General features: G+C 39.7%; 2 protein-coding genes across 2 annotated transcripts in view; one reads left to right on the top strand and one right to left on the bottom strand.

Annotated features, from left to right (window-relative positions):
- LOC138022392 (uncharacterized) overlaps positions 1-12,857 on the top strand; it is a 32,641-nt gene extending 19,784 nt beyond the window's left edge. Inside the window, exons 3-5 of the mRNA XM_068869514.1 lie at positions 1,466-1,616; positions 12,261-12,293; positions 12,374-12,857. Of these exons, the coding sequence (XP_068725615.1) occupies positions 1,466-1,616; positions 12,261-12,293; positions 12,374-12,741 (552 nt within the window). The 3' untranslated portion in view covers positions 12,742-12,857. The remainder of the gene's footprint in view (positions 1-1,465; positions 1,617-12,260; positions 12,294-12,373) is intronic.
- LOC138022391 (AN1-type zinc finger protein 1-like) overlaps positions 12,759-14,757 on the bottom strand; it is a 185,980-nt gene continuing 183,981 nt past the window's right edge. Inside the window, exon 10 of the mRNA XM_068869512.1 lies at positions 12,759-13,082. Within this exon, the coding sequence (XP_068725613.1) occupies positions 12,909-13,082 (174 nt within the window). The 3' untranslated portion in view covers positions 12,759-12,908. The remainder of the gene's footprint in view (positions 13,083-14,757) is intronic.

Raw genomic sequence — 14,757 nt, 5'->3', positions numbered from 1 at the left:
CCCTGTTTAAGAAAAATATCGCTGATTTTCCTACCCATTTTAAGACAGAATTCCGATTGTTGATACCCTGTTTAAGACATTTAACCCAGTTTAAGACAAAAGTTGATAAATCGATACCCTCATTAAGACAAAAAAAGATAAATTCGATACACTGTTCAAGACAAAAATCCCGAAAAACATACCCTGGCTAGCCGCACGTCCCCATTAAGCCCTTATAAGGGAGTACCCCCCCCCCCCCCCCCAGGAGTCCGACCTCTTTCAGAGTATTGTAACATTTTTTTACAAGATGTACCAGGTCACAGAATCGCACGTCTTCCCCTTCCTGTAAGGCTTTGAATTGGACTAAATCCTGTGTTACAAATCTGTCTGATACAAATCGCGGATCGCCTTAAATGGAGTCTAGATACTCCCACGCGGCATCATGATCGCTTGCGATTCCTTTAATCAGGTCTATCGGTTATCTCGTAAGCAGGGTCGCAGAAGCGTTACCGCATCTCTCTTCGCGTACTTTCCTTTCCTTTTATTGCGTGCTTGAAATCGGAACGAAAGATTGCATAATCTCTTACGTTTCTGGCAAAAACAGGTAGCTTCGGTTTTTCTAGTTTGAACGTGCAGGCGCCAGTTTAAAATGTACTTTGGGACAGTTGTTCTGTACTAGCGATCGGTGTCAATGTGGCGTTTTTTACGCTGTTCATTGCGTGATTTTGCATGTCATCAGCTGTATGGACGCTGTCAATTACTTCTTCTGAAGACGCGCTTTGCTTAGCACTAATGTCCGGAAGGGCTTGGTCAATGGATTGAATAACTGTCATTCCAGAGCTGTGAGAATCCTTGCTAGGTGTTATCTTCGGCATATTTGAAATTCCCTCGCTTTTACGTGCTCCATTGCTTAAAAACGCTTTCCTTTCCTTTACTCAAATCACCAATTTCTTTTAAGTTATTTGAACCAGACTGGTTTATATTTTCAATAAACATTTTAGCATCTACTTCTAGATTCATAAATATTTGCTAGCAATCGGCAAGCCACTCTTTTTCTTTGGCATAAGCGTCATCATCATCATTGAGTTTGGCATACTTTTCGTTTCTTGAGATTTAAGTTTCGTACGCTCCCTGGAGTTTATCTATAGCTTGTCTTACCTTATCTGGAGGTCTCCTGTGCTCTACTGTATGTATTAACGAGTTTCTGACTCTTGTAAATGCTGACGTAGCTGTACGTTAGTGCAGAGCGTGCATAAGTCACGAAAATAAGTCTGTTGGAAGCCATTCTCGTTACAGAGCCTCGGATCGACCCAAGGCTCTGGAAAACACTAATCAGAGACGCTTTTGATTGTTCTTCACGAAAACCAATGAGAAGACACTTTATTTCAGGGTTCCCCAGAGCTTTTCTTTCCCTCAGTAAAGAGAAGAGCTCTCGCAATTGAACCCAGGCCAGATATACTAAACTTTGTTATTCATTTTATGTTAGGGATTGGCAAGATGTTTGGATTCAAGCAACTGCTTTGGCAATTTTACCAATGGTCTTCGCAAGCTCATTTTCAATCAACTTGTCTTCACCAAGAAGGTTAGACTCTGCCCTGAAAACGACTACGACCATCTTTTGGTGGATGCCATGCGTGGTAAGCGAAGAGATTTTTCTCACAGTACTCTATTTAACCAATTCATTGCAATGAAAACAACCTTCAACCGAGCTTCAAGGATACGACTTATGTTCCCTGGCGAGGAAAGTGTCAGTTGAACGTGTCTAATAATTTTTTGGTGTTTTTAATTTTCAGCCCCTGAACCGGGCTAGGATTTTTCAGCGCGGGCAATCGGGCTGAAAAATCCATGTAATCGCCATCATTTTTTCATCCCGGGCTGAAGAAATAACGTGAGCATGCGTATCGTTTGTGTTTTCGCATCTCAGTAAATTTTCTCATGGAAATTTGCGTTTTGCGCCCGGGCTAAAATTGAGCATGTAATCGCAACAAAATTTCAGCCCGGGCTGAAACTCACCATGCAATCAGGCCCAATATTATGTATCGTCACAGTACTCCTTTGAACTCCGTAACGCGAAGGAAAGCTGTTATGAAGCAGTGCACTGTGACACATTTCTCTTTTGTCTTTATTTCACGCACAGCATTCTACAATAAAAGCACACGGCCCCCAACGCGCAACGGGGTCATAATATGTGGAAAACGGGAACCGGAAGTGTAGCATCTAATCCAACATTCTTAATTAATTTATTTTTTGACAAATAAACAGAAAAAAAACAAATGCACTTCTATAAATATCTAGCACTGAGAACTACATTCACACTACACTGAACTGGGGTTAAGGGCTAAGGCTCAATTCAAACGTCGCACTTCTGTCGAGTCGAACTCACACTGGATTGAGTTCGACACGGCATAATTGCGACATCTGAATCACCTATCGAATTTCTGCCGCAAGTTTGACAGGCTGTCTCGAACTTGCGGCAGAAATGCGGCACCAATTCAGAACATGTCTGTCGTGTCAAATTAAATGTATACATTATTTTATAAAATAATTAGGATGGTACGCGCTTTCTCATTGGTCAATAGCTGTGTAAACACGGCAGTGACATCACACGAATTTTGATTGGATAGGTGTTGTTTGACGCGCGTTTTGATTGGCTGGTAGGAAATATGAGCGCGAATCAAGAAAATCTGTTTAAATCAAGAGGTAAAAAAAACACCAGCATTTTCCTTCATTTGTCGAATTATTTTTGAGAAATATTTTATAAAAGCAATAGAGGACTATTTTCCCTGTTAACATAGCCTCATCCAAACACGAGCAGGAGTAGAGAGAATTCTCGATAGTTATGCAAACCCTCGACTGCGTCTCGGGCTTGCATAACTGTCGAGAATTCTCCCAACACCCGCTCGTGTTTGGGCTATGGTAACACGGAAACTAGACGCTTTGTGAGCGTAAACTGGGTTGCCTGTCGTACAGGTTACACAAAAACAGACGGCGCTGAATTGGGTGATATTGAACTGCAGTGTTCCAGTAAATTGGGGTGGGGGTGGGGGGCAGTCACGAAGACCATTTGAGGGGTCACCCAGACGTCATGCCAGCAGTGGCCCTTTGGCTCACAGGTTCACACGTTTAATTATTTTGTTATGTCCGGTCCTGTTTTGAGGTCTTTCAGTTCAAAGATAACAAAACACGCTCTGGAGTGAAACTCACTCGTTTCTTCTTTAAAGGGGCTATGTCACCCAAAATGATATAATTCCAAAACGTAGAATGAAACATTGCAACAACCACTTAAAACTGTTGAACAACAAAAAGAAATACTGCAAAAAGGAAAGAGAAGCATGGATGGACATAAATGGACAAGAATGTGCAGAGTTGAGTACAAAATAAATGTAAATTGCGAGACAACTGAGATGCGACTTCAGTTAACACTGTGACGCATTCAAGGCGTTCGATTCCTTTTAAACCCATACAGAAGTTGCCATTTGGTTTCAGTGTTGTCCATAACAGCACAGTTAGTAAAATAATACTAGAAACAAAGCTCTGATATCTGACGGCCAAAGATGCAATTGTTGTCGATGACCATTACTCATCGCTTTTAAGATTCCGGATATATATTTTTCCCCGCCCGTCTTGTTTATCCAATTAAAGTTCCATTCTTGAGCTCCGTAAGGGTATATTTTCCTTAAAGATCCACTAAAACGCCATTCGCGTTACAATGACTTTCGACGCCATTGCAGGTTAATTAAATATTCTACTGTGTCCACCACATAAAATCAAAATATCAGAAGAATACCACCAGATAAAATCTACCAAAATACGCGCAGATGACTTTACCCACAAAGACACTACTTAGCAGGGGAGTGACAGGAAAAAAAATAAAAATAAAACTAAAACGACGACATGAAACGCAGATTCCGACTGGGTTTGGCAACCCAGTAAAAAGAGAGATGAGGCTATGTAAACGCGGAAAAAGTCCTCCATTGCTTAAAAAAGGTATGAACATATTTGCAAGACATTCCTACGACTTCCGCTGTCCAAAATGCGGCAGGTCCAACATGATATAAATGCGGCGCAATTAAACTGTACGTCCGAATTAGGTGTCCAACTTTTGTCGAACTCAATTCAATTGAGTTCGACACGGCAGAAGTGCGACGTTTGTATTCTATTTGCAAAAAAATGGTTATGGCATCTTAACTGCACAAACTTCTTATAAATTAAGTATTACGAAAGCAACGTTTCAGAAATCTAGAGTAGAACTTCATTTTAAGTTCTTGTAAAGATATTTTATTTTGTACAAATTTTTGCGTGTACATATAATATTTAGCGAAGAGAAGGTACAGTTTAATTCTCGTATTGTTGGATCGCACTTGACGAGTGCTTTGCCGAAGAGAATTTCAGTTGGAGATAGAAAGAGAGGCAGCATTTTCCTCATTAAACCATTTAATGACTTCCGAGTAAAATTCTTTAGACCAGTGGCAATTACAAAAGGTATGGATAATTTTCGAGACCACTAGTGACAACTATTCTGTGCAGGAGCTTGAAATTTTCTCAGTTTGTTATCGCTTGAGATATACTTCACACGGCTGAAGAAAGAATCAATCATAGTGGCGTCTGACTATAAATCTCTCTGCCATTTTTCACTCCCCTTCAATGTGTGTTTGTACTTGGGGTTCCTTATCAAAAGCCAGTAATAGTCCATGTTTTTCATTTTAAGCCAATTTGTAGTGGTATCCGTAGTTGGCTGGAGCTCACTCGCTGAAAAGAAGATCTGAGACTTGTCTATTAATTTTACTCTTGCCCTATCAGTAATCCAACATGCACTTCCTAAAGTTCTTATGACAAGATGTAGAACTGTCTTGCACGGTCTAATAATTATTTAACTTTCGTACAGTGACTTGTTCGAAAGTTCTAATTATGACATAGATTAAAGAAATGAAAAACGCGCCGAGTGCATTGTTGAGTTTTATAAGCAAGCGGGAACTTTTAAGACCACGAGATGGAGAGAAGTGCTAGAGAAGCACGAGCCGTAGGTGAGTGTTTCTCGCACTTCTACAGTGTTCTCAAAAAATTCCAAGCGCTTATATAACTCAACAATTTGTTTTTATTTCTTTTATTAGATAGTGACGAAGAAATTCAGGCGAAACCACTTGTTTGCAAACAAGTTTAATCAATAAACATCGATTTTCTCCTAACATCAATAAGCATTATTTTTCATTGGTTCAAACCGTGAATGAAAATAAAACGCTACCAATTTCATTTTGCTTCAATTTGTCACCTTGGACTGTTTGTGTGTTAAGGTTCTTAACTGAAAGATCAAATGTTTGAGAAAGTTGAAACACATTACTCCTTTGTACGTGGAGGCAAATTCATGTTAATTAACCCTTTCACCGCCATAAATGCCAATTGACACTTATAGATTTTACTCTGTCTAACGCCAGACGATCCCTCGGCGGTGAAAGGGTTAATTTGTACTGATAACGCCTGAATATGACAGCGGATAGCCTGCGAAAGCGCGGTGGACTGGACCTGGTCACCTCTTGTCATGGCCGAATGGCGGAAAGCTTTCGCAGAGGGAGCAAGGTTAGCCGCCGTTTGCATTGCTTTAACGACTCTAAACGTAAGTTGAAACCACCTGCAGTGGAACCTTGATTTAACGAAGTGCCAAGGGACTGGGGAAATTGGTTCGTTATATCGAAGATCTCGAAATAACGAATTTGCAGAAAGACAAACAAAATGTTCGTAAATTCGAGGTATAATTGTTTTAATGGTGTTACCTTGCGCTACCCAGCATTTCTGGATCTGAACGGTTACTGTAAATAACATTTTAGGAAACGTTTGTAGTAATGTTTGACGCTTTCAATTGCTTAAAACCTAAGACAAGCTCTTACAAATATATAAAAAAAAAGCTCCACTCAGAACTCTCGAGACAGCTCCGTTCCACTGCCAGCATGCAGGAATTTTTCGGTTCCAACCTCCCCCGACCATAGCCAGTCCCTCGTCCCAAAATTGTTGTTCAAAGTGCGTTTGTTTTACCTATACTAAAGGAAACCAAAACCTTCAAACTGGATAACTTTAGGCCTAAACATCGCTTTTAGGCATAATGAGGTTTACGTTTATTATTAGTAAAGGTTCTGTAACGGGTGACCTGTGAAAAGTGACCTGTACTTTAAACCTGTTGGACACTGCTTTCCGATGTTGGTTTTGAAGTGATTAGTTGTTGTTGATGTTATAAATATAAATAAATAAATATTGCTAGTGCTAATCACCCTTACTTGCAGTCGAGGACTGAATTGCGAAGGGTGCGGCTCACGACATCGGGCTGAAAGCATACAAAGGCGCGTCTGGCTGCCGCTATACAGTCCATGTTTGATGTCGGAGCACAGCACCACAGCTAGATGTTAATTAGCTGTGAGTCGATTTTGATGAGGGAGGAAAACCGGAGTACCCAGAGAAAAACCCTCGAGTCAGCTTGAGATCGACTGAAACTCAGCCCACATGCTGGCCGAAGCCAGAATTGAACCCCGGCTCGCAGTGGTGGGAGGCCCGATAGATAACCACTAAGCCACACTGACTCCCATGTTGACTTACTTTTGTTGGTTATTGTATTAGCCGTCGAAAATTTGGACGTATTTTTTTTTGCTGACCTAGGGAGAAAATTTTGAACTGCAAGTTGGTTGTTGACGGTTGGCAGCAATTTGATTTCTTAAATTTTGCACTATTCCGCCAACCATATTGTTAGATGTTGACATTTCTTCATTATATCGGGGTATATTTTACGTTTGGCCTTCTGGATCATGTTCGTTGTAATCGGTGGATTTCATAAATATGGAGGTTCGTTATATAGAGGTTCTGTTCCTAACATTTTACTGTAACTTTCGCCGGGCTGAAGACTGATATCGTTTGTTATACCGAGGAATTCGTTACATAGAAATTGATTTTATCAAACGAGTTGATAAAGGTCGAATAACCACCGTAAAAGATTTGGAAATCTGATGTTTCGAGCGTTAGCCCTTCGTTGAAGCGAATAGAGGAATTGTGGTTGTTGTTGGTTTATATGTGTGCGGAGAAGCTTTGCTATTGGTAGAAATAGGATGACGTGAATTTGTGAATAGATTAATGGAATGAGAGGCGTTCATTGATTCCCTGTGGATAGAGTGTGCCCAGTTGAAATATAAATTTTTGTTCGAGATTTTTACGGCTTTCTGTGTTTCCGTGGTGTAAGGATAGGCCACAAATAGTCATGTTGTGGTGGGAGTGATTAGGAAGATTAAAATGGCGTGCAACTGGTTTTAAGGCATCTGTGTCGTTTTTTTCTACATCTCGTAGGTGTTCGCGAAAGCGGTCTGCCAATCTTCTCCCTGTTTCGCCTATGTAGATATTTTTGCATAGTGTGCAGGTTACGCAGTAGCTGACGTTTGCGGAGATGCATGTAAAGTGGTCAGTGATTTTAGCAGATCAATTAGGTCCTGAGATCTTAACCATGTTAGAAATAAAGGGACAAGTTTTGCATCGTGTGCGTGTACATTTGAAAGTTCCTGGTTGGCTGTCTGACTTGAAAGTGCTCCTAACTAGAAAGTTGACTATGTTTTTGTTGCATTTGAATGAAATAAGTGGTGGTAGAGAAAAGGTGTGTTTAGTTTCGGGATCATTGCGGAGAATTTTGAAGTTTTTGAGAATTACATTTTTGACTGCAAGGTTTTGTGTATGGTAGGTGAGGGTGAATGGAATTCTGTTGGTTTCTTTGTTCTGTGATGATTGTAGTGCAGTATCTCGATCGATTTCTTAGGCACGATGTTTGCCTCTGGTGACAGCGGAGTGTGGGTAGCCCCGTTTTTTGAAAAACTGGCACATTTCCTCACATTTGTTGTTAAAATCGGAGTTGTTACTACAAAGACGCCTCAGTCTAAGAAATTGAGAGAATGGAATGGCATTTTTTTATGTGTTGTGGATGAGAGATGAAATGTAATAAATAGTTATGAGAGTCGGTAGGTTTGTAGTGCACGCTGGTAGATAAACCAGTGGCACTACAAACCTATGGACTGATCCTGAAACTAAACACATCTTTTCTCTACCACCACTTATTTCATTCAAACGCGACAAAAACATAGGCAACTTTCTAGTTAGGAGCGCTTTCAGGTCAGACAGCCAACCAGGAACTTTCAAATGTACACGCACACGATGCAAAACTTGTTCCTTTATTTCTAACATGGTTAAGATCTCAGGACCTAATTAATCTGCTAAAATCACTGACCACTTTACATGCATCTCCGCAAACGTCATCTACTGCGTAACCTGCACACTATGCAAAAAGATCTACATAGGCGAAACAGGGAGAAGATTGGCAGACCGCTTTCGCGAACACCTACGAGATGTAGAAAAAAACGACACAGATGCCTTAAAACCAGTTGCACGCCATTTTAATCTTCCTAATCACTCCCACCACAACATGACTATTTGTGGCCTATCCTTACACCACGGAAACACAGAAAGCCGTAAAAATCTCGAACAAAAATTTATTTTTCAACTGGGCACACTCTATCCACAGGGAATCAATGAACGCCTCTCATTCCATTAATCTATTCACAAATTCATGTCATCCTATTTCCACCAATAGCAAAGCTCCTCCGCACACATATAAACCTACAACAACCACAATTCCTCTATTCGCTCCGACGAAGATTTCACGGTGGTTATTCGACCTTTATCAACTCGTTTGATAAAATCAATTTCTGTTTCAATCTCCCACCGACGCAGTACCACAGTTTCTTTAGAAACTAAAATTTTGTTCGTTATATAGAGCTTCGTTAGAGCGAGGTTCCACTGTATTTCAAAAAAATAGGTGCGTATTGCGTACATGTGGTAGTGCAGTAACACAATGCTGTATAAAATAGACCCTTCCACGGTTTTTTACCGCCATCTTGCCTGGAGGGAAAACACGGAAAAGTTTACAGTAAATGTATGGGGTTTTGGCCGACTTTGAACCGCTGTAGCGCCGCTAAAAAGAGACAGATTTCCACCTTTTGCCACTACTTTAAGTAGTTTTATTGATATCATTTATTAAACAAAAATAAGGCCATTAAGCAAGGTATGACATCCGTAAATTCGAATAATAAATCTTCTCATGTTGCTTCTAATTTCGCTGCAATTTGCCGTGATGATTTTAGAAGGGTTTGTATGGAATCTTAAAAATTCGTTCATGGTCGTTGTAGCCTGAATCTGTTCTTTACATTTCAAGAAAATAATCTCAGTATAAATGTCGTATAAATGTCTGTGGAAAGCTGTCTGTTTGTAGCGGCGCTACAGCGGTTCAAAGTCGGCCAAGATCCCATACATTTACTATACATTTTGCTGTGTTTGCCCCCAAACCAAGATGGCGCCAAAAACCGTGGAAGAGTCTATTGTCAACTGAGCTGCGTTATGTCTTCCAGGAGATTCAAGTAATCTTTGCGTAATATGTAGCTCTCATAGTACACGATATTGTTTTGGTACCGTATATCATTATAGTGCAATAGCCCCTTGAGAAGACATGTGGTTACGTGTAAAATACTAAATCCCAGAAAGATTGAAGAAAATAAAACGGAATCGAGAAAAATTGGCTTCGAGGCTGGTTCCCTTACAACTTCTTTTTTACCACAAGTTTGAGCATGAACTCTGAGCCTCTGACAGCTTTCTAAGACAAAAGTTCACCGCCTGTCGCGCAGGGTTAGTATCTGGATGGGTGACCTAAAAAATACACCACCCTGTAACAGAAACATAGGACCGAAAATTCTAATTTAATGCTCAAAAATGCGAACTAAGCAAGGTACAGATTTTTTTAGCCTGCTTTATGCGAAACAAATATTGATGCAAAACAAAGGATACATGTACATATGTGTCAAAATGATGGCAAGACACCGGATTTTCTTTTGTTAGTTAGGTTTTTTTTCTTTCAAGTGTTCTAAAGATTGACAAGAAATGTGCGAATTCAACACAAAGATCACAATCGCCCATCTCTTGAGGTTGACCATTGTTTCTGCAAAGTCCAAAATTTACTCTCCTAGATGAGGTTATTTATCACAGGTAATCCCATCGTTTTGGAGATAGCAGCTGCTTTATTATTCATCAGCGTCACAAATTATTGCCAATTTGTGTTGACACTTAAGCACGCTTTCAACAGAACTGTTTATGTTCGTGAGTTACGCACGTGCACGGACTTACACTCTTACACTCTTACAACCCGGTGATATAGTGTGTAGTGCGCTTACAGTGCACTACCACAAAAAGGAACAGACATGTTGTGTTGAATCTGTTAGGTTTGTGTTCCAGCAAGAGTCCATTACCCAAGAGTAAGAATCTGGTATCAGGTTTGTCCCCATCAGCGTCAGAAAAGTTTTTCGGGAAAGTAAACAATAGACCAAATCGGCTAACTCAATGTGGTACCCAATTCAAATCTTCCGAGGTTAAGATTCTTTGTTTACTGTATTTGGATTATAATATTGCATTTAGATTTTCATTACACCCATTTAGAAATCACTGGTGCTCCTTGCAATCTGATTGGCTCTCAGCAGTGTGATTTATTCCCAAATCGCCACAAATCGCACCATTTTTTGCTCTAAATCACACCATTTCCCCAGCGAATGAGAAAGGAACACTAAAACAAAACAGTCAATCAGAATTCAAGGCTTGTTTAAAGTAACCAATCAAATAGAGGTTATGCACGGCAGCCATGTTGCATGGCAGGAACAATGAAAGTGTTTTGCATTAGAAAAAACATTTGTTACCATAGGAAAAAGAATCTACTGTTCCTGCCATGCAACATGGGTGCCGTGCAAAACCTCTATTTCAGGAAAATGAAAGACAAAGAAAACCATTGTGTGGCGAATTTTGCAACGTTTCCCAACTGGATCAATGAAATATTGGTAATGACTAAAATCCTGTATTTTAGCGATGACATAATTATTGTATGATTTCTAAAGGGATGAAATAAAGTGGTTAGTGAACTTCGTGTCGTGCAATTGTGGTCTGAAATCATACTTGTGATCTCAAATCGAACTCGGGCTTGAAATCCCACGTATGATTTCAGACCAAATTGCACTCCACTCAGTTCAATAGACCACTTTCGATATATTAAAATTCAGCTTGATAGTGAGGCTTAGAGGACACAAACAAAAGAAATCAATAAACATGTTCATTCAGTTTCCTTTGTTTGTGTCCGCTAGGCCTCGCTGCCAAGCTGAAATTTTAATACATCAAAAGTGGTCTATTACCATTATATAAATGATATGGAAATACCTGGAACTAAACGTTTTATTCCCAAAGGGTTTGAATTGGGTACAAATTACATTGAATTAGACGATTGAAGCTTATTTACAAGCAAAACTTGGTTTAAAAATAGATACCTTTTTGACACTGATGAGGGGATTAGGCCAATCTTGCTGTTAGGTGATGGATTCATGGTTCCATTTGGAATGTCAACAAACATTTTCCATACGCTCCTGTTAGATTTTCATTCGCAATGTGGTGATGTACCCATACACATTACAAGTGACTAGCCCAGAAAACAGTATTCCAGTTTGTAATTCTTTAACTTATCCTATATATTATAGGTGGTTTCAAGTTACGTGTAGTTAAAGCAATGCGAAAAGCTGCTTACCTAACCTTTCCGCCATTCAGCCATGACGAGAGGTCAAGACGTGACCAGGTCCAGTCCACCAAGCATTTGCGCACTATCCGTTGCCATGAAAATAACAAAAAACAAGACAAACAAAAAACTGGGCATTTTTTGGAAACTTCAAAGAAATGATAGTCTAGTGTTGTTTCGTGAAAACAAATAGCGTTTTTGAAGTGGTTCCGCGAGTTCCAGGGTCCACGGTTCCATGCTTTAGTAACACCCGAGAAAGTTTGGGTGGAAATTCAGCAAAGCAAAAGTTTCCGAATCGTGGTAAGATCCCATACCTCAATTTTCAAACGTGATTCCCCTTTAAACATTTAAAGTTTTACACAAGTTTTTAGAAGCCAAATAGTTGGCAAGATTACAAATATTTCAGACACTTAATTGGATGACAGACATTGTTTAGACAAATTGATTGATTTTCTGGCCCCTACTAGTTTTTCAGTGAAAGGACGAAATAGGAAGTGAAGCTGATCAATGCCTTCTGGCCTCCCACTCTTCTTTTCTTTGTCCCCGGGACAGGGAGTTTCAACAGTATATTCAATTTTCATCTGATTACATGTTTACCATTGCCAATCGGACAAAAATTGAGGTAATGTCAAATAGGTTAATCACAATGTCTGTTTTCTTTCTATAGGCTTTCCTCAGCTGAATAGGGTCAAAGAAATGGGTAAGTACTGCCACTGAAACTGACAGTTGATATGCATGTCAGCTGGTGTCAATCAATTTCCATTTTGTTTCACCCAACAGAGAAATTGGCTTCAGATCCTTGTGCTTTCTGGGTGTACGTGGTGTGTGGCATAGAATCTAAAGAGAAGCTTGAAAGCCAACAAAACAATGATCCCAAAGTGCTTTGCGATGCGTTTGTTGAGGAAAAGGGCTGCATCACGAATCAGACAGAGCAACAGAAACATTGTGATAAACTTGAATCTCCAATTTTGAACCATTTCCAACAAAATTCAAATGACGCCGCACATGTTGTTCTGTCTGGTCTGGCCTGTGTACAAACGCCGAAAAAAAGCGTAAGGCCCAAAAGTAACTTTTTTCGCGGTAAAGAAGTTAATATTCTGAAAAAAATCTCCAAGCGATATCGTTTTGGCCTTACAATGTGGCATTAGGAAAGACTGTAGACACATTAATGCGGGAATAAATCATTACATGCTGAACAAGTTTCATGCTCATATCAAAGATTGCCGATACATCAATAAAGGGAAAACCATTAAATAACAACAAAGCTGTTTACGTGACCAATTCAGTTTAAACAAAGCAAAGTTGTTGCGTATGTTTAGGTCAGATATTTGTCTAAGTGCGGTAACAGTGAAGTGCAATCCATGTCGACATATTCTATTATAACAGCACTCCCGTTCAACAAGGGACAATCATTTTCCTTTTGATAATGCTCAAATTGAACGTGCAGTCCCAGTACCTCACCGGTCCTTCGGTGAATTAACCGTAGTTTCTGGAAAAAAAAAAAAAAATTCAATAATAGAATACAAAATTCTTCTATCCGTCAATTCATACCGTGTTATGAGACAAAGTCAAGGAAACGAGACGAGACATTCCATTCAGCAGATTCAAAACTTTTGACATTTGCCCTCTGAAACAATCCGAGTAAACACCGCTCTCATCATGTGTTTAATGACAGGAATTAGTTCAGTACATGAAAAGTTCGACATTTGAACCAAGCCCTACAATTTTCCTCTTACATTTGCAGGGGTACTTCTTGAGTTCAATTTGTGTTAAGCCCGGGGGGGGGGGGGGGGTCATCCCTTCTATGGGCTATATAGGTATGTGCGGCCCCAAAGGGTAGGGTTTTTCAGCCGTTTTTGGTCATAAATAGGGTATCGATTGTGGCCAATTTTCCGCCATTTTGGTCATAAATAGGGTATCCATTTTTGCACTCTAGTCTTGAATTCGTTTTTTATTTAGAAGCTACTTCTTTATCATGTAACCTACCTAATAAAAGCATATAAACATTGCCTTTAACATTGGTCTGAACTAGGGAAATAATTATCAGGCAGGTCTGCACCAGGGTATTGATTTAAGGGTCAGGTCATAAATTGGGTATCAAATTTTTGGTCAGGTCATAAATAGGGTAGGGAAAATCGCAGATTTTGGTCATAAATAGGGTAAGGGTTTTGGGAAGCGGGCCACAGACCCCTACCCAATTTTTCTGGGAGTACCCCCCTCCCCCCCCTCCGGGGTGTTAAGGTAATTTTCAGTTCGCTCACAGCTTGGAGATTATTGAATTTATCATTGAACAAGGCGTGACACCTACGCAATGCGTACAAAAGAACCAGCTAGCTTCGTTAATCATTGAAAGATAAAGCAACAGCGAAAAAGCAAGCGACCACTAGGTTCGTAGCTCGGTATTAAAGATCATGACTGAAAGCACGAACAAACAAGCGAGATTGCTGTGTCCAGCATCTGGGGAAAAGAGTTAGAGATAAGGAAATAGACGACGAAAAGGAAAAACGAAAGAGAGAAATGATCCTCACACTCATCTAGACAATTTAAGCAATTGTCCCCAATAGCTCTAACAACTGAGCTACTGTAAGAAGCCACTCAGTTGAGAGCAGGTCAATTTTTTGGGCTCATTTGTTCCCGTGAAAGGGCGTGATGAAAGGAATGTATATCTTACCGGTAAATTTGAAATTCAGGTTGAAATGATTTCAACCTAGGTAAATTTAATTTTAAACCAGGTTAAAATTGAAAGTAGGAAACATCAACAAAAAGTCCATCAATTGCTAGCAAGTACGTGTATATTGGTAAGTAAATCGATGCTGGAAGTAAGGGGATGTGGTTAGCGTACGTTTTTCATGAGTTAGTCTGGAAAAACGCCTTTGGTTGTTGTAAGCACTGATTTTAAATGGTTAGCATTACGATTGGGGTTAGGCATACTGTGCATGATAACCAATTCTGCTTTTTTAATCTCAGAGCAGCAGAAAAACAAAACCTTGTTTAATAAGAATTAACTTCATGTGACTTTGTTTTATTTTATTTTTCTGGTTTTTGGAAGGAAAAAGACATCCAAAAATTGATTTTTTTAGAGTAGATTATAGACCTTATTCCAAAATGGCCGTCATTTAAATATTCTTTTGTTTTTATTCAAATTAGCCCTTGATGCCTCGTTC

The sequence above is a fragment of the Montipora capricornis genome, chromosome 10, assembly GCF_036669925.1.
Source record: "Montipora capricornis isolate CH-2021 chromosome 10, ASM3666992v2, whole genome shotgun sequence".
Classification (NCBI taxonomy): domain Eukaryota; kingdom Metazoa; phylum Cnidaria; class Anthozoa; order Scleractinia; family Acroporidae; genus Montipora; species Montipora capricornis.
Note: the sequence above shows the minus strand (reverse complement) of the source record. Positions and strands in the feature narration are given on the sequence as shown.